General features: G+C 48.8%; 1 protein-coding gene across 1 annotated transcript in view; it reads left to right on the forward strand.

The window, feature by feature from the left end:
* BOC (BOC cell adhesion associated, oncogene regulated) overlaps positions 1–19,533 on the forward strand; it is a 113,307-nt gene that overhangs the window by 67,765 nt on the left and 26,009 nt on the right. The window contains exons 2-3 of the mRNA XM_074973977.1: positions 9,502–9,658; positions 10,930–11,208. Coding sequence (XP_074830078.1) covers positions 9,502–9,658; positions 10,930–11,208 — 436 coding nt within the window. The remainder of the gene's footprint in view (positions 1–9,501; positions 9,659–10,929; positions 11,209–19,533) is intronic.

Below are 19,533 nucleotides of genomic sequence, written 5' to 3' on the forward strand. Positions count from 1 at the left end.
CACCCTCCAAAAACAAGAAAAGAAAAGCGCACGGCCTTAAAGGAGCGTAGGGAGCGGCGTTTATCCAATTAGCAGGGTTGTCAAATTGAATTTATACAGAATGGAAGGGGGAGTTGAGGGGGGGAAATTAAGTGTGTGGGATGCGGGGAGGGGGGTGAGATATCGAAGAAAAGATGTGAGTTTTCTTTTTTCTTTACACTTTGACAAGGAGGTTTTATCCTTTAAAGGGCTGAAGCCATTGTCAGGGTGGGCAGAGGGTAGAGAAACTCGGACGATTAGCGTTTGGTGCAAGACTCCTTTTTGGGGAAGGGCAATAGAATAAGGAAGGTTACAGAACGAGGCACAAGTCTAGGATGTGACAGGAAAATGCAGACATCCCTTTTGCTTGCCTTGTATATTTGTAATGAATTTAGGGCTGGTTAAAGGTGTTGGGTTTTGGCAGCACAGGGAACCGAAGTCCTCTGTGCACATGGCACATGGCACCACATGGCACAGCACATGGCACCACATGGCAAGCTTCCCTCACATAGTGCCGCCTATCCATCCATCCCAACTCAGAAGGACCACTTCTCAGTTGAGCGGGAGTCCAGATTCCATAGCCAATTCAGCCCTTGCTGTGCTGCTGAAACTGCCTAGGAGGGGGCTTACTGGCATTGCTGACAGCTGCTCACTAGAAAACGATACTCATTTCACATAGGCCACCAAAGAGCTGTTAGATACGACTGATATTCTCTCACTAGTGACCTGAGCCAGACTAGCAATGGAATGCTTTCTATCCCATTCCTATCTTTGAGCCATCCAATCTCTCTATAGTGGTACCATGGGCTCTAGTAGAATAGAGTTCTGAGGAGCAATAGCCTCATATTCGAGGAAGATGAAATGGCTTATAACGGTGGTTATGTATTTGGTTTTGTTTTGTTTGTGTGAACAGTTCTGCTCCACGTGTTTGGGTTATTTTCCATCGTGGGCCTACTTAATTCTTTCTGGTGGGTACTTCTGCCTCTATACTCAAAGCCACTTTAAGCAAATTTCTGGTCTCTCCCTGCAAAGTCCTCTGATACACCCCCTCCCAAGTATGATCTACCACTTCCAAGGCAGACTTGCTGCTTTGCAAAACAGTGATGCTGTGCTCACCCCAAGTTATGTTCAGGATGCTTTAACCATCTCAACACCGAGGATGAGTTTAATCTGATATTTCTGTGCTTCCACTCTTCCTCCTTGACTGAGATCACTGGGCCAGATTCTGATCTCAGGAACAGCCAGCAAGAGCCATAAAGTTTTAGAGACTGAGTGTCCCTCTTTTCATTTTTTCCTTCCTGCCCTCCCTCCAAAAAAAATAATTTAAAAATTTTTAGGAGAAAGGAAAAACAAAACAAAACTTGGATATTCAGTACAAAAAATGGCATTAATTGAAAGTCACAGAGTTAATCATTCCAAAGTCAGAGAATGCAATGTTAAGATGAAAGCACAGTCTTAATTCTGTCTCTATATGCATATGCATTATGATGCAGTATTTGAGAATTAGTAAGGACTGTAATACAAATATCACACAAATATTTGTCTACTACTTTAGATACACCAGTCAGTTTTCCCCCCGACCCAGGTTCTCCCTAAATAGAGTCCTCTGAGTGTGCAACTACTGTTAAATCTTTTCTCACCACTACAGCTATCCCACGCTTGAAACTTCTCCAGGAGAGTGAACGTAACTAACACTGTGACTTCCCCAATAACGTCAAGCTCTAAAATTAACCCTGTTTAGACTCTCTGCTGTGGGGGCGAGTGGTAGCTTACCTCCTAATGTTACTTAATATTTCAGTTTCAAACTAGCATGGCCTAGTATAGAGTGGTTTGAGATCTACAGAAGAAAAGTACTATATAAATGCTGCATGTTTGTTTATTACGTGTGTAACAGTAGTGACTAGTGGGGTCCCAACTGAAATCAGGGCCCCATTGTCCTAGGCACTGTACATTGTAAGAGACAATCCCTGCCGGATAGAGCTTACAGTCTAAATAGACAAAATGGACAACAGATTAGAGAGAAAATATCCCTATTTTACAGATGGGGAACAGAGGCAGAGAGAGATTCAGTGACTTGCCCAAGGCCCAGAAGGTGTCTGTGGGAGTGCCTGGAATTGAACCAGATCTCTGGAGGTGCCCAGTTCAGTGCCTTAACCACAAAACAGTCCTTCTCTTCAAGATATAATTATTTCTCCCCTCCCCTGTATCCAAGAAGTAGCCTGGAACAACCAAAAATTTGGTCCTTAGTACAGCAGCTGTGCTGCTGTCACGTTTTAAGTGTAGACAAGCCCTAAGTTTGTATCTGGATCTAGAGCCAAATGTCCCCACTGTTTGAAGCCTGGGTATTCGATAGGGATGGTCTCTCAGAAATCCAGTGTGCACAGACTGGTACATCTGACCTGATGCTGACAATGCAAACTGGCCTCCTGCCTCAACTTCCTTGTAAATGTCACCAAATAACAGAAGAAATGGATGGTTTACTCTCTTGGACTGTGAGTGTCGTTAACTCCTCCGGCTTCTCTCAGCCAGTGGTGGCACCTACTATGTGGGACAAGAGCACATGGCTAATTTATGTGTGCGTCCCTACTAAAGTGTGGTCTGGGGCACAGCTGTTCTGAGGTGGTAGATACGAGGATCCTGGGGTAGGAGTCCTGGTTTTCATATTCAGCTTCAGCTCTGACGTGCTGGGCGGTCAGTGCAGCTAGGATTTTTAAAGGCAGCTCAGCACAGCAGCTTGTCGCCAAGGGGAGACAGCTGGAACCTTCAACACACACACAAAATAGTTCTTTTATTTTTATTTTTTTAGGTGATTCTATCTAACTACTGATCACAGTGGGACATCCATGTTTTCTTATCTGACAGCTGCCCTGAGATCCAGATTATCCTTAGAGAAGTCCCCTTAATACTCTTTCCTTGGCCTGCCCATTCCTCCCTCTGTTTTAGTATATCTGGTGCCCAGACCACTGTAGGCCAATGGGAGATGGCTTAGCATTGTGCTAGCCCTGTTCTCAGCTCAGGTTGTGCTGGAGGATATAGGGAGAGCAGGAAATAATTTAAAAAATAACAGTAATACTTGGTACTGCTGTTGCACTTTTTCTCCTCAGAACTAAAAGCACTTGAAGAAGGTGGTGGTATCCCTGTTTTACAGATGTGGAAACTGAGGCATAGACAGGCACAGTCACTTGACTAAGGTCACTGAATGAGGCAATGGCAGGGGAACAGAACCAAAGCATCTTCATTCCCAATCCTGTGCTCTAGTCACTGAATTGCAAGGCCAGCCCATGCTAATCCAGTCCATAGTCCAAGAGATGTGGGGGAAAGAGGGTTGTCAGAGACAGGGTACACTCTCCTGGGCTTCAGCATTTTTCCTCCTGGTCTGTTCTGGCTTTTCATTTTTCCTTCCTCGCAGGCCATTCCCCCTCCCCTGGAGCTGTAAAGGGCATGTTGATGCCCAAGGGTAGAAAGGGGCTGTTTTCCGTTTGGGACCCTCATAAATTACAGGCAGTGTGGTAGTAACAGGAATTGTTTGGCTGGCCCTCGTTAAGCAGGAGGGGGCCTAGGTCTGTGGGCAGCATTTCCTCAGTAAAACCTTCAGCTTCTAATCAGCAAACACTTCTGTTGCTGCCTGTGTTTAATGCAAAGTGTGCTGGCTCTCGCTCCATCTCCTCCTCACATCTCTCTTCTGTCTCCTGCTCTCTTCCCTCCCCTCCCAACCTCATTCTCTCTTGCCCCCCTGCCCCCATCCACTCCACCCCCTAGTGCAGTGTGTGTGGCAGGGAACTAGGCTGACAGCTTTTTCACCCCACACATCTGATGCAGCCCTTGTTAATCTCACTATGCTAATGGCCCAGTTCTTTGATTTACTGGGCTGTCTGAAAGGGACTTGGTACCTTCACTGCACTGACAGGAAATTGTTATTTTAACCTGACAGGAAATAATTAAGAAAGAAAGAAAGAAAAAGGTCTTTCTTTCTTTTTCTTTTTTTCTTTTTTTTTTTCTGTCAAACCCCCCCCCCCCCGACTTTAACCCTTTCTTTCCTAGAACAGTTGGTGAGTGTGAGGTTTTGATAGTGTAGGGCTCACGTCCTGATGGAAGGAAAAGGGGTGCTTCTCGGTGTAGCTGCCTTCAGGGGAGGAGAAGAGGAAGTTAGGGACATTTTGAGTAAGGTTCCACTACACATTTGGGTAGAAAGGTGGAAATCGTTCCCATGGGACTGCAGTCCTATCAGCACCTAATGCTAGGGGAAACATGTACTGGGCATGCAACCTCTGGGCATGCAACAGAAATCTAGCTGGGAGACGGGGACATTTCGGGGATTGAGCTGCTCCATTCTGCATCTTTCCCCTTCCCAGATACAAAGGAAGCCAGGTTGGTTACAGGAACGTTACTGAGATAGAAGTCAATCTACTTGCTTAAAATTCTTGACTGTGTTACTGCCACCACCTTAGGACCAGAATTTTCATTTGATATGTTGGGAGCTGAGCGCTTTCGACAATCTGGCTCTGATTGTGGGTGCGACCGAACATATGAAAATCTGGCCCTGGATATTAACTGTTCTTTCCGTTTTAATTATTTCTTTCATTTCCCCCCATTTATGCTGGCTGTTTACTTTCTACACTTGGCTCCCAGCTATGAAAGGAAAGGTTGTTATTTAGTGCCATGACTCTGACTGGGGGCTTGGGGGAGTACCACACCCTTACTGTGTTAAATGTCCTGCTCTTCTCATTCCACCAACAGCACCGTTTAATCCATCAAGTGCCAAAAATGAATGGATCAGTCTCAATTTTCTGCCACCTATTGCCCTTCATCTTTCTGCCAATGTTGGCCATCAGTTTTGTAATTGTGTGCGCATGGATGGTCCTAGCTGGGAAGGGTGCATTGCACATCTCTGCTTTTTGCCTCAGTGAAAAGCCTCTGGCAAGGGGGTTATGGAGGCCTGCAGGGAGGTCCTTCCCCCCAGCACATACTCCAAGAAGCACCTCTTTTTTCCTTCCAGTATTCATTCCTCTCTCTGCCAAAGCCATCCACATGGGCAGTGAAACTGAGCTAGTCCGTTTCACTCGGTGTAGGCTTCCCGCACTGCAGGGGAAAACTTAAATCCAACCCCCCAAAATTGTATTGATTGTTTTGTTTTAATTTCCTGAAAACGTTTCTGTTCTTGTTAGATCTTATAAAACAACAACCCACATTTTAGGCCTAAGCTCCCTGACAGATCTTGTCTACACTAGTATAATTAGTACCTGTACTTTAGCAACTGCCAGCAATAGCATAGCTGCATCGTTGATGACGGAGGCATAAGCACTTGCCTAGAAGGGGCTCAGGCATTTGTATTGCCATGCTCTGAGCAGGTTTGGAGATAGCACCGCCTTAGTCCTGTCTACACTAGGGGGTTGGCGTCAGTACAGCAGCAATGTTGTTTGCATTTATTGACATAAGGATATTAATGTTGCGAGTGTAGACACACCTTAAGGCAATAATTAAAGGTTTACAGTGCAGCCATTGCATGGGTGAGTAGGTGATACTCTTGGCAGGAGGAGTTTCTGGGCCAGCTGTTAATCCTTGGCTGTGGGGTCATGGGAGGATAAGGAGGATGGGAAATAAAGTCAGTATCCTTTTCTAACTGGTATCCTATGGAAGCTTCCCATGTGTAATGTATTGGGTCTTCTATCCTCTGTATGATGCAGTCACTAAAGAGTGACTTTATCTCATCTCTCTGTGGTATCTGCAAAGCACCTATCACTGTGGTATCCTAGTGTACATATCAATTTATTATGCATGTCTTAATTAGATCCTTTTGGTCTCTCACCAATCTGAGGCTGGCTTTTGCTTTTTCCCTACCTTCTCTCATTCCTCTTCCCTCTTGCCATTTTCATCTGCCTCAATTACTTATTCTATGTAGGTTCTTATGTGGCCCCCACTGCTGTAGTAGCTGAGCATCTCACGGTCTGTATTGCGTTTATCTTCACAACGCCCCTCTGAGGTAGGGAGTACCATTACCTCCACTGTACAGATGGTGAAATGGGGCTGAGAGAAACTGTGACTTGCCCAAGGCCACTTAGGAAATCTGGGACAGAACAGGGAATTGAATCTGTGGGTACTAGCTACTGGATGCCCTTGCTACTGGATCATCCTTCCTTTCTCAGCTTCATTGTACGCTGATCATGGTATAGAAGTGAGATTTACATCTTGGTGTAAATATGGTCCAGCTTGTCTCTGTCTGCACTCCTCTGGGAAGGGCCTGCACAGCTGGCATGGAGAATCCATAGCTCATAGAGAATCCCCACACTGCTAGGGACTGAACCTGGCCTCTTTTGCTGCATTGTCACTGTGGAGTGCAGCTGTCTTTGAGAGCCTCAGCTATAGTGAGGTAGTCCCTGAGGCAGGCAGGCCGTAGCTCATGTATGGGTTTGTAGATTAGGACCAGGGCTTTCAATTCAACCTGGAAGTGAAGAGGGTGCCAGCAGAGCGAGTGGAGCACTGAAATGATGTGCTCACAATGATCGTGCTAAATGGGTTGTAGCTTCTGTGTGACGCTCATGCTCACACCCGGGTAAAGAAAGATGTAGTTGTCTTTCCTGGAGGTAACAAAGGCCTGGATCACAGAGGTATGGTCCTTGTTAGACAGAGAAGGGCACAATCTCCTGATCAGCCTGGCGTACCCTCCTCACCACTGCAATCTGCGGGTGATCACACATGTTCAATAGATCTCAGAACTGTAGCTGGCATATTCCTGAAGTTACAGATAATGGAGTCTTTTGATAAAATAAAAGTGAGTGGGAATTTGTGTAATAGTCGAAGGGCTTAAATCTGCCTTGAGCCACTTGAGGGCAATGTGAACACACTCACTTGGGCTGGTCCGGCGGTGTGTCCTATGCAGAGCAGTTCTTCTCCACCTTTTTGATACCAGGGACTGGTTTGCTGCCTTTCTAAACTGTCAGAAAGATCTGAGGGACTGGTGCCAGACCACAGACAGGTCACTGAGAAACACTGCTGTAGACAGTTTAGAGGACCTTGTGGGACAGACAAAGTGAGCATGTTATATAGATACTGATAAATAAGGGGGCTGATTCTCATTTATGCTAAGCCCTCTTCACACAAATCTGGTAATGTAAACAAGCCTGAAAGTGGGTGTAAATTATTTTTAATATAAATGTTGTTATATTTACATTTACTTTAAGGACTCTTTGTATTGCGGGAGTGACAAAAAGGAACCGCAGCGAAAATGAGAATCTGGCCTGATATATTTATACACCAAATTAATTCAGTGTGATCCCATAGCGTGCTACACACTATCACTTCACCCACTTCTGAAAAGCAGCCACTCTGAGGTGGAATTTGGCAGCTGTTTAACAACATACCTCAACACTGCACAATAGTTTAAGATAGGAATTGAAAAAGAATGTCCTCTACCCATGGAACTCATCCAGCTGGAAGGCATCCATATATTCCATTTGCTAGGTATTTATTTATGATATGTGAACAGGAGGGAGGAAGCCTGAATTGGCTTGTAGAGGTTGAATTCATCAATGGCAAGATCTGCAGAAAAGCCCTTTCTTTTGAATTGCCTGAAGGATACCTTCTACCTCAGCCCTTACCCACTTCCCAACCCCCTCCCACCAAGCATGACATATACAAACACACACCCAGCATTTCTTGGCCTGTAAGCACCCTGGAGTGTGAAATCTCCAGTCCTAGCTCAGGAACCCCCTTTGTTAGAGATCTGATATTGCCAGGCCTCATGCCTGAAGCATTCGTGGTATACTTTTCTTTTCTTTTCCCTTTAATTGAAATGGACATGGAAAGGTACTGTACCGGCTGTGTGTTGCTAAGCTCAGTATAGGCGGCAGGAGTGATGACTGTGGTGTAAAAGCCAAGGGAGATAGCACTGCTTTGCAGAATCCAGACACCGGGAGAATGCCAGTAGCAATTCACCAGCTGATAATGCGGCTCTTCCGATGGCCAAAAAATGTGGATTTCTTTGGTACTAATTGTCTCCTTTGTTGGCCTCCATGGTCTAGTCCGTCTTTGGCTTCTCCTCTGACATCTCAAACAAGGGGGCCAGCCAGCCAGCTAGTGCCAGTAATTAACCCTTCTAAGCAGCACAGTCCAGCTGGCCATTTCCTGAGCTAAGAAATGCTACAATTAGTACTCAGACCCCTTGCACATATCCCCACATGATACAGGAGAAATGTCTCCTTTCATTAAATCCTTTGCCTTTGGTTGCAGGTGATCCTGATTTGACATGCAAGGTTTCCCTGAGCAGAGCTGGGTGGGATGCTGTTGGCAACAAAGCCTGAAGCCACCCTACACTGCTTATCGGGGGCTCATTCCAAATTCAGATTAGGTTCATCACAATGGTGTCTGAAGTTTGTGACTCTTGCAAGCAATGCTGCGATGTTCTGAATCCAAATTGCATGACATTTGCTGGGATGCAAACCTAGCTGGCACTCCGAGCTGTTGGGTCCAACTTTTCTCCCTTCAGTGTTGGATTCCTTCAAACCTAAAACGTGCATCAAGTGGGGAAATCTCTGTGAATTGGAGCTGGAGACATAGATCCAGGGATGACATAACGATTTCTCCACGTAGCCTGTGATAAATGCCATTTCCAAGGAGAGTGTGTGGGCCCCTTCGCTGATTTTTCCCAGCATTTAAACCAGAATGTTGTCTTATAACCACAGCCAAGGAGGGAGGCAACAGCATCTGGCAAACAAACTTCTTAAGCAGCACTTAGCTGTTTGCTTTGCTCCTGAAAGAGGTATCTTGTACACTGATAGCCTAGCACAGTGTTCAGTGGGAGTAATTTGACCTGGGGAGTGTGTAGTGTGTAGCCGTATACAGAGAGCTGAGGAGGTCCTCCCTTGGGAGATTCTGTATATACCTGAGACTCGATGCAATGGCTGACCGGCTGGGTGACTTTGGACAGGTCACTTAGGGCCAGGCTTACAGAAGTGCTGAACATGCACTTTTGCAATTGAAGTCAATGGGAGCTGCTGATCAGTATACCCCTGAAAACTATACCCTTAATCTTCCTGTGCCAGAGTTTCTCTCTCTAGGAAACAAGGGTGATAATACCCAGGACTTTTGTGAAGCTTCATTAACGGTTGTATAGCGCTTTGAGTGACTCCTCTGGTGGAAAGTGCTAGAGAAGTATGATTATTCATAGGCCCCTTATGCCACTACTGCTCCTGTAAGGAGGGTAGGTGGTACTGGAGCAGTGCAGGGCATTGGCTTGCACCCTTCTTCCTGTAAAGAGTCCCTGTAGGGAGGCAGTGAAACCAGAGGTATCTACAATATCCTCCACTTCCCAGGGTGGGGAGTTGGAAAAGTAGGCACCACACATATCCCTACCTCTGTCCACCCGCTCGGGCCTTCAGTCTCAGCCATCCTGGGCTTTGTGGGCTCCTCTATTGAAACTGGGGAAGGCTGGTTGAGGAAAGAGCATCTGAGAATCATGTTTGATCATTTCCCTCCTGTCATCCGCAGGAAGCCACAGGCCCTGAGGCGGCTTATGGGAACCCCGCCTGGGTCCTTCTGCCCCAGGCTGCGCTGCACAGGATGACAATGACCCCGGGACGGAAGAGACCAACGGCTGCCGTCGCCTGCCTCATCCTAGCAGCTGCTGGTTGCTTTGCTAATTTGGGTGAGTTTACTCCTTACCCATTTTTCTGCTCTCCCTTGAAATAACTGCAGGCCCTTAAGGTCTTGAAGGAATGGACCCTGCTTCCATCTCAAAGGGATCAGCCCCACCCCATCCTAAAGGGACAGTCTCCCCACCCCCCCCCACCCCACACACAGGCTGCAGGGGGTGTTATTGACCCCACTGCTTCATTAACGCAATGAACAATGCCCACCCCTGAAGGGGATCCCCCTTCCGCTCACCTGGTCCAACAATCCATCCCCCTTTTTCGGGTGATTATAGTATCCACAGTCCAGATAGCCACTCCCACACAACCTGCTCCTTCTTGCCATTTCCTTGATGGTCAGTGGCAGTGGAAAAGCATGTCACAGGGGCTGCGGAGGATCTCCAGCACTCAAGAAGTTGTGTGACAACTGAGAGCTCCAGGCTGCCTTTCCTTCTGGAAACCTGCCCCAATGCAGGGGAGGGTTAAGAAAGGACCCTTGAGATCAGCGGGCTCCAGTTCCGCACTTGCCGAATGCACAGTGTGCAGCGGATTCCTGCTGCCTGACCACTTACTGCCAGCATAGGATCCAGCAAAAAGGAGATAAACCGTGAGGTTCAGTGTACTGCCCACAGCTCGAGCCACATCAAAATGAGAGGAGAGCGATCAGGAGTTGCATGTCTGTAGCTGAGCCAGGGTGAGTGGCTGTCCGCAAGGGACAGCGTGTTTCATGAGCAGGCAAAATTTTGGTGGCTGTGGCCCCAGTGTAGTCTTTAATCTACCTTTGCTCCAATGCCTGGACAAGCCTAGCCTGCCTCCTGCATGCTTTGAACACCCAGTTCCTCTGTGTCCTTCTCCTAGAAGCTAAGCAGCTCTCTAAGAGCTCAGGCTTTTCAAGTGGTCTGTTATCCCTAAGCAGAAGAGCTTTTCTGTCTCATTCTTAGGCTGCTGCAGCAGCCTCCCAGTAGTGACTAGAGATGAGGGTCTGAACCAGAACTCTGAATAACCCAGAGGCTTTGAGAGCAGAATTATAGCCCCAGCTTTATGATGGACCAAACCAAATCCCTGGATCCAAACACACACTTAAGCTTTGGGGTGTCCAAAATCCAGAGCTGGACTTTCCAGCTTGGACCTCTCTCTACTTGAGACTGAGTCATTGTACAGTTCCAAGAATTGCTCTGCGTGAGGAGAGTGGCATGGGGTATGTAGTGTGACAGTGGAGGAGATCTCCCTCTGCTCTTCTGTATGCTGATGCTCATGTGGAGATCTTGTCCTTGCCTCCACCATGCAGGTGAATCTCTTCAGGTCACTGTCCAACCTGCTTCCGCCGTCCAAAAGTATGGTGGCTTGGTGAGCCTGGGGTGTGTGGTACAGCCCCTGAAAGTCAACGTTACCTGGAGGCTGAACGGGAAGGAGCTGGTGGGGTCGGATGAGGCGCTGGGGATCCGCATTGAGCTGAGGAAGCTCATCATTATGGCTCTCAACAATCACACCGTGGGCCGGTACCAGTGCATCGCCCGCATGCCGGAGGGAGTTGTTGCCAGCGTCCCAGCCACAGTGACTTTAGCCAGTGAGTAGCTTTTGTCTTCTCCCACCCCACTACTCTGCATTTGATCCCTCTCTTTGGTTGGGCCTCCATTTGGGGGCTTGGCAGCCTCTGAGACACAGTGGGGCAGGCTGATCCCATGCCCATGGGATCCCCAGTCTGCTCATGCTGGGATCCCCAGTCTGATCCCAGGCTTCCGGAGTAGTCCCTTGGCCTGGGCTGTTTTGTAGCATATTTGACACAGAGGCCTGCCGTGCTCTACCTTAGCAATAGGCAAAGTGATCCTTGTACGTGATAGACTGCAAGCTCGTATCATGATACCTTCTAAGAGTAACTGCATAAACCAATGAATAATGTAATATTTCCTTGCACCTATGTCTGCACTTGAGATAGATCGAGTGATTTTATATTTCTCCATCTGCCTGGTTCTTGGGATTGTCTCCTTCAGATTAAAAGGAAAGTCTGCTATTCCATGCCGGAGAGAGGAAGGGCTCAGAGGGGTGCTATTGTATTGTTTAGAGAGAGGCGGTGCTTGCGTATAGCCAACAGGGGTAGGGAGCCGGGCTCTTCTTTGAGCTCCTCTCATGTTGTGGGGGAAGTACATTCATTTATTGGGGGGCATGATCATACTCGGATGCGTCTTCTATCAAGGCTTGTCTCTCTAAGCGGGGGTGCTTCGAGGTGCCCTTGTTGACATCAGAGTGTCTAATATGTTGGGGTGTGCTTTCCTTTCCAGGGGGCGTTTCTGACTCGCGTTGCAGTGTTATTTGTATGGAGGGTCGGTCTTGTATCAGGGATGCTTGGGTTGGGGAGACCTGAGATCCCGGAGCCTCATTAATTTTGGTCCATGTGTCACGCTGTGGGGCTGTGCTAGTACTTCAGGGTATATCTCCTCTCCGGGGGCTACCCTCATATTTGAGTGTGTCTTGTAGGAAAAAGATTCATAGACTCCAAGGCCAGAAGGGACCGTTGTGATCATTTAGTCCGACTTCCTGCATAATACAGGCCAGAGAACTTCCTCCATATAATTCCCACAGCGGATCTCTTAGAAAAACTTGGAAACTTGACTTAAAAATTGGTCAGTGTTGGAAATCACCCAAAATGAACCCTGGTAAATGTGATGGGGGCCACATCTCCGACAGGGCTTCTTGTTTCAAACTGGGATCTACACTCAGGTCAGAGAGTGTGCTGAGTTATGGGCGCATCTCAACGTGGGCAGCACATTCAGTTTGGGTACGTCCTTGGCAATGGAGGCACTCACGTTGGCATCATGAAGCTCTCTCCATAACTCCAAATCCCTCGGCCCCACCCCCCAGCCTGGAGCCCCCTACTGCACCCCAAACTCCTCATCCCCAGCCCAGAACCCACACCCCAACCAGAGCCTGTACTGCCCCTGCACCCCAACCCCCTGCCTCAGCCCAGTGAAAGTGAGTGAGCGTGGGGGAGAGCGAGCCACCGAGGGAGGGGGAATGCAGTGAGCGGGGGGCGGGGTCTTAGTGAAAGGGCGAGGCTAGGGTGTTCAGTTTTGTGCAATTAGAAAGTTGGGAACCCTAACTGAGGTGGGGACATGGTCTTCTTGAGATGCTGATGCTGGGGAGAGGGGTGTTCAGAGGTAGCACTTGTGACAGGGCATGTCTCTGAGGAGAATGCCATTATCCGTAATAGCCAATGGACAGAGCTCCTTCATAAACTCCCTCAGTTGGTCCTCGGAGGAGGCAGGGAGGGAGCTGGGGAAGGGGATATGTCTAAGAAATTGAAGGAGAGAAGATGTTTGTGCAAAACGGGGGCCGGCTTTGTGTTAAAGCCAAGAACTATTGGCTTGTCATCAAGACATTAATCAGAAGTGAAATGTTTAGGTCGGGCTGGGTAGGAGGAGAAGGAGAGGGAGAGTGGAGTGGAACAGCAGCTCTTGCTCTCGGAGGCTGGATGGGAGGGGGCTGTCATTGGGTTGAAGCCATCGGGGGATTTGGCCTGGGCTTTGCACTTAGATTAAGTTTCGGAGAGCGCATTCCAGAGCAGAATGGGGGCTGTGTTTTGGCGGTGGGCTGGCCCAGGAGGGGAGCGGAGAGGTGGATGGGATTACCAAAGGCATGGTTTGCATTTAGGAGGGATAAGGAGACCAGTGCACGCACGCTCCTTAGTACGGTTGTTTGCTTTCAGGCCTCTCTTAAATGTCGTTGCTTGGACAAAGCCATCGTTGTTCAGTTTACCTGGGTGCTGCCCTCCCCCTCCGGCTTTGGTGACTGAGGGGAGACAGGCTGTGATTGAGCTGCTAGTGTGCAGGAAGTCCCCACCATCCTTCCTGAGACAGACTTCAGCTATAACCACATCCAGTGCTGTAGTGGGGCCCCAGAAGTTGGCCTGGTGTTGATTCAGGCCCATGTATACTCCATCCGTACCCTCACCCCCACCAAGCCAGAGAGAACTTGGGCTGAATTGTTATGCTGGGGCTTCCAGTTAGCATGGGCCTGCCAGTGTGACTAAATATTAATAACAACATTTACAAGGCCTGACACAAGGTGTAGAGATCAGGTAGATAAATGGTCCTTGGCCTGGGCCACTGAGCTGGAATCAAGGAAGGGGGAAGATGAGACCTCCCCATCACCACAAGTGTCTTGCCACTGAGAGGAGCTAGGAGGATCAGATGGGTTGCAGAAGGAGGGTGAGGGCTTAATGGGCTTTGTTCCCACCACTAGGGGGATGGTTATTAATGCCATTGAATGGGTCTTGTGACCTGAAGGAGAAGGTGGGTTAAATAAGTGAGGGACAGTAACCCATTGTGAAGCCCTCTGTGCTACATGGCTTGTCCCCTGAGAACTCATGTCTTCTTCCCAGACCGTCAAGTTTCAGCGCCTTGCAGGGTAGCTGCTGGGCCCTGCTGAATCATTCTCTGGGGCACCTGGCATTGGCCACTGTGGGAAGACAAGATACTGGGCTACATGGACCTTTGGTCTGGCCCAGTATGGCCGTTCTTATGTTCTTACCATCTTGGCACATGGCTAAGTGGGCAGCTCCCACCATGATCCTTGTTGTCTTTGGGCAGAGGGTGCCATGAGAGTGGACAGTGAATCCCACTGCAGGGCAGAGAGAAGCTGGGGAGCCCTGGAACAGATCCCACCTTGGGAAGAGCCCCGAATGGAAGGGGGAGAAGATGGAACTGAGGGTGGGACATGAGCGGGACAAGCAAGGAGCAGCACTTCTCGGGGTATGTGACTGATTGGCACTCCTGAGCCGATCTGTGATCAGGCTAACTCAGAGGACTGATTGAGACTAACAGTTAATTCCGGCAGTAGAGGTAAACCTGGCTATAGTTTTATAGCCCCCAGGAAGGGAGATATTTGTGGAGGGGATGGAGATGGAGTTCTTAAAGCAACAGAACAAGGATCACTTCGCCAGTGTTCAGCTCAAGTCTTCAGACATGGTACAGATGATTTCTTGGTGTATGTGGCTAGGGTGCTAGAAGGGTAACTTATTGGAGCTGGAGGGGCCCGCTGTCTCTTCCCCCCCAACACCAGCCCAGTGTATAGAATAGATGGTAATGACCTTGATCACTACCAGCCTAAGACGCACTGGAGCAGGACATCTAGAGAGGTTCCATATCCAATTCCCAGTCCCTTGGACTGTTCTGGGTCCTAGCCCTTATGCGGAGAGTGATTGGAATCCAGGGAAGTCTAAATGGGGCAATGCATGGTCACGGGGGCTGAAGGATGGAATGAGACTCTGTAAAGGCTGCCTGACTTTAAAATATATAGTACAGCGCTGGGCATATGGATATAATCTGTTGCTTCTCTTTGCCATCACTCCCAGCTTCCCTTCCAAGCCCCTTTTTCTAGTAGTCTCCTAAGAATGAAGTGCACTGTTCACTACGTGGGTGTGACTTCCATGGAATGCTTTGGGAGGGACGACAACAGTGGTAAAAGTTGCACGTTGCTGAAGTTTAGTCATCAGGACCCCTATCTAGCAAAAGCCTTTAAGCACATGTTGAACTTCAAGCGTGCAAGTAACCCTGTGGAAGCCAATGGGATTGCTTGCACGCTTTAACTGAAACCTGCTTTGCTGGATGAGAGTGAGTGGACGGAAGTGGCCAAGCAATGGAACATGCACTGTTAAGCGGGTACACAAAATGAGCGTAACTTACACAAAAAGACTGATGAGGGGGATGTAGCAGGAAAAGCCACTCACACAAAGGTCAAAGACAGTACTACTGTAAGCTAGAGCAGCTCGTGGGGACTTCAACTGGAGTTGCACCTATTCATGCCGGGGCTGAATTTGATCCCACTGAATACCAAATGGAGGCAAGTGGCAATTACGTTCCCGTTGAATGCCCAATCAGAATCCTCCTTCCCCCTGTATACCCCCCCCCCCCGAACAAGCACTTGTGGGAGGAGAGGAATATACTAAACTGGGTTTTCTCCTTGTCAATCACCTGGTTGCAATGGAAGAGGAGATAAAGGGGTGCATACATACTGGAAACACTCTCGGACCTGAGAGGGTCATTCCTTCATGCCCTTTCAGCTTCTAGAAACGAAAGTAGCAGAGCAGCCCTCAGCTTTGGCTAAACGCATGGGAGTAAGCCTGGTGTTGTTGCAAAGTGCCAGTGGGCAGTGACCCCTGCTCTGGGGCATGTTTGGGGTCCCTTAGGAATTTGCAGCTGTCTTCTAAAGAGAAACCCATTCATTTTCCTTCTGCCTGGGCCTCTCAGCTGATGACTCCCCTGACACAATGGAGGGGGAATTTCATCTCCATCTTGAAAAAGCATTTGCTCGCTTGGCTCACCTCCGCCAAAGGCCTCTGGCTACAAGGCCAGGGGTGGTGTGGGGTGGGGGGGAACGAAAACACAGGCGGCGCTTCCTGAGTCAGTCACCAGAAGGGAGGCATGTTGGTCATGATGTGGCTTGGAATGTGTGTGGGGGGGGATGTGGGGACATGATGGGACGTTAGCATATGATGAGGGGTGCGTGCGTGAGGAGCTGTTTGAAGGGCATCTGAGCACTGCTCCTGGGAGGCTTGGGGGTGACTGTGAGAGGACCGGCATGCATGAAGGAGGTGGGGAGAATGGGATTGTGTGCATCTTGCCGTGGCACTCGGAGAGGGCTGCATCTGTTACTCCTCACGGAGAGGAGACCGACAACTGGAACGCGGCTTAGTGCAGGCGGAGAGCTCTAACCCCATGGGGCTCTGGCAGCCAAAATGAGAATTAGTGAGGAGTAACTACCCCCTTGCTTTGTGCTGGAGGAGCCTCAGTCCTTGCCATTTCCTGTTCTCAGAGGTCCTACTTCCCACAGTGATTCTTCTCCACCCCTGGTGTGAAGGCAGTAGGGAAGGCTCAAGCCCTTGGGGCCTGTACTTTTTAGTTCCACATGGTCTCCCACTTGGGTCTGATCCAAACTGATCTGTCTAGTCCATGTACTTACCTGGCCCCCTTGCTGTAGTACCCAAGGGCCTTAGTTCCTCCAAACGAGGGCTCTCCTACTAGTCCTAGGATGATTCTTTGCCCTGCCCATCGCTGTGCCAGCAGGGGCCTAATCACACAGGCACAGACAGAGGCTGCCTTTTTCTCTCTGTCCACAGCCCACCCTAAAGAGAACAAGAGCTAACCCTATTTTTCTTAAAACGGTGGCTTCAGCACAGTTGGAGCTCAGCCATCCCCAGTGCCCTCCATCTGATGGTCTCAAAGTTCTTCACAGACAGTGATGAATTGGGCTATCACAGCTCCCCAGTGAATTTAAGGTTAAGGTCCCAATGGGCAACCACAGTGAGTAGGGAAATAGAGCAGTGGTAGGGTCTAGCATGGGATTTGGGGATAGGGAAGGCAGGTAGGAGCTGGCTGGATGTGGGGAGTAGAGCCAAATACAGACGGTCAGTGAGTGTACGGGAGAAGCTGTCGCCCGCAGCTTCTGCTGGTCTCAAAATTCCCCATCTCGCCTGCCTGCAGAAAGGAGTCCTTGGGGTCCCTCCAGCTCACGTGACACCCCCACCGGGCCGGGCCAGGTAGGTGCAGTAGTACTGGCACTATCTTTGCAGCAGTACCTCAGCTCAGATACGACCACACTTCCCCTCTGTTTGCCAGATCTGTTTGTATGTAGGTTGTGAGTGCGCATGGGCAAACACATGCCCCAGGGGAGGCAGGTTTGAACTCCAAAGTCCTGGGTGGAAGCCATTTACAATACAACTAAACATTATTTGTGGGTTATGGTCATTTATGGGAACAATCTGGCATTAAACTTTTGAATAACTGATAGTCAAAATAATATATTCTGTGTCCCGTGCTTTAAGTTCCTTATCTTTCCCTTCTCTTCCTCTCTTGGTGCCTCTCTCCTTTCTCTGCTTGTCATGGCTCCCCACCGCCTCCCCTATCACTGCTCTTGGCTCTCTCCACTCCCACCCATTTCCTCACCCTCAGCTCCCCCAGAGACCAGGCTGGTGGGCTGAGAGATGCAGGGAGGAAGGGGGGGTGATACCCCTCTTCCCTGGATTGGCAGAGTAGCTGCTGTGATATCAAAGGGTCGTACTCCTGGAGGTCTGGGGGTGGAGGGCCCCACTGATGCTTGCCCATCTCACCAGCCTTTGGCTCTGCACCCTCCCGTGCGACAGGGAGATATTATCCCCACTTTACAGCTGGGGGAAAATGAAGCACAGAAAAGCAAAGCAACTCATTGAAGGCCGCACACCGAATGAGTAGCACAAGCAACCATAAACCCCAGGAGCCCCAACTCTGAGATCTATGTGTTAACCTCAAGACCATCCTATGACGGGTTCCCCCCCGGGGTGCCACCTGGAACTGGGGTACCACTGAGCCCTCTGACCCACCAGCTTGGGCTCCGTCTCTCACTGTGCTGCTGTGACAAGCTGCAGACCCGCTCCTGGTCCTACACTTCCACAGCATTCACCCAGGTAGGGACACACCCAGCTGCAGTTACAGGCAGGCTCTCTAACCAGCCACTGCATGAATCAATAATAGAAGGGCTACAGCCAAGGTAACTCTCAGCTCCCCAGGCATGCACCCCCTCTGGAGTATAAAGCCAGAATTATACTGTCTGGCACTGCACAGGGATTTGTACAGTGTAAGATCATAGAGTCGTGCATCCCCGCCCTTCTTCTTTGCTGTACTAGAAAGGCTAGCTGTGGGTGTCACCCAGAGTAAGCACGATTGAAATACAGATACATAGTCAATATTCCTAACTTTAGATACAAAAATGATACATGCATACAAACAGGATAATCCTATTCAGCAACTCATAACTTTTCCAATGACACCTCACATGACCTGTCTTGTACAAAATGCATCATCATTATGCCATAATCATATCATAATAATATCACTGAAGAATATGGGGTGCAGTGTCCTACTTGCCCGTCTCACCAGCCTCTGGCTCTGCACCCTCCCGTGCGGCAGCGAGATATTATCCCCGCTTTATAGATGAGGGCAAATGAAGCACAGAAAAGCAAAGCGACTCATTGAAGGCTGCACACCGAGTGGGTGGCACAAGCAACCATAAACCCCAGGAGTCCCAACTCTGAGATCTATGTGTTAACCTCAGGACCATCCTTCCCCTCTATACACTCAGCTCAGTGTCTGAAACACTCTCTCTAATTGCAGAAATCTCGTTGTTATTTTCCATGTCCTAAAGAACTGTGTTCACTGGTGAGCTGCTCTGCATCTGAGGTGTTGGTCTCTTTCTTTCTCCAAGCTCACTGGCTCTTAGACCTCTCTCCTCTTCTGGATCTCTCTGTGTTCATATAAACCCCTGCCAGCACTGCTGGAGCCTGGGCCTTGGCAATGAGATTGTAATTTGGCCGTGATTAATTCAGACCACCAGGGTGCACATTAATTTTCCTGATGCTCGTTTATATTTTGATGATCAGAGAAGTATGTGTGATATGGGCAGGCAGACTTCTGCTTCTTTCCTTTTCTCCACCCCCTTCTGTTTGTCTCTCTTCCAGTTTAATCCCTTGATCAAATGTCAGAGGAGAAAACACACAGCACCCTTCCCCTCCCCCAGGGTAACATTCATTATCAGAGGAACAGAATGTGCTGCATGTTAAGAGTTAACCTTCATCTGGCTTTAATACTCAGTGGAAACATGGCTCCCCTTCTCCGCTTGTCCTAAAGGATTAATCATGTTTCTGAAGTTCACTCTTATTCCTGTTTTTTATTATTTTTAATTGAATGATGCCAAGAAATTCTTGAAGTCTTGAGCACGTTCGCTGCAAATCATTGTTATGACATTGCTAAACCTCTCCTTCTCTTTTCAACCTTCTTCCTCCCCGCTTCTCGAATCTGGGCACTAGAACCGTCTCTAAACAACACGCCTGACAACGAATACGTTTGGGAAGGTTTTTCAGTAC

The sequence above is a fragment of the Natator depressus genome, chromosome 1 (genome assembly GCF_965152275.1).
Source record: "Natator depressus isolate rNatDep1 chromosome 1, rNatDep2.hap1, whole genome shotgun sequence".
Taxonomy (NCBI): Eukaryota; Metazoa; Chordata; order Testudines; family Cheloniidae; genus Natator; species Natator depressus.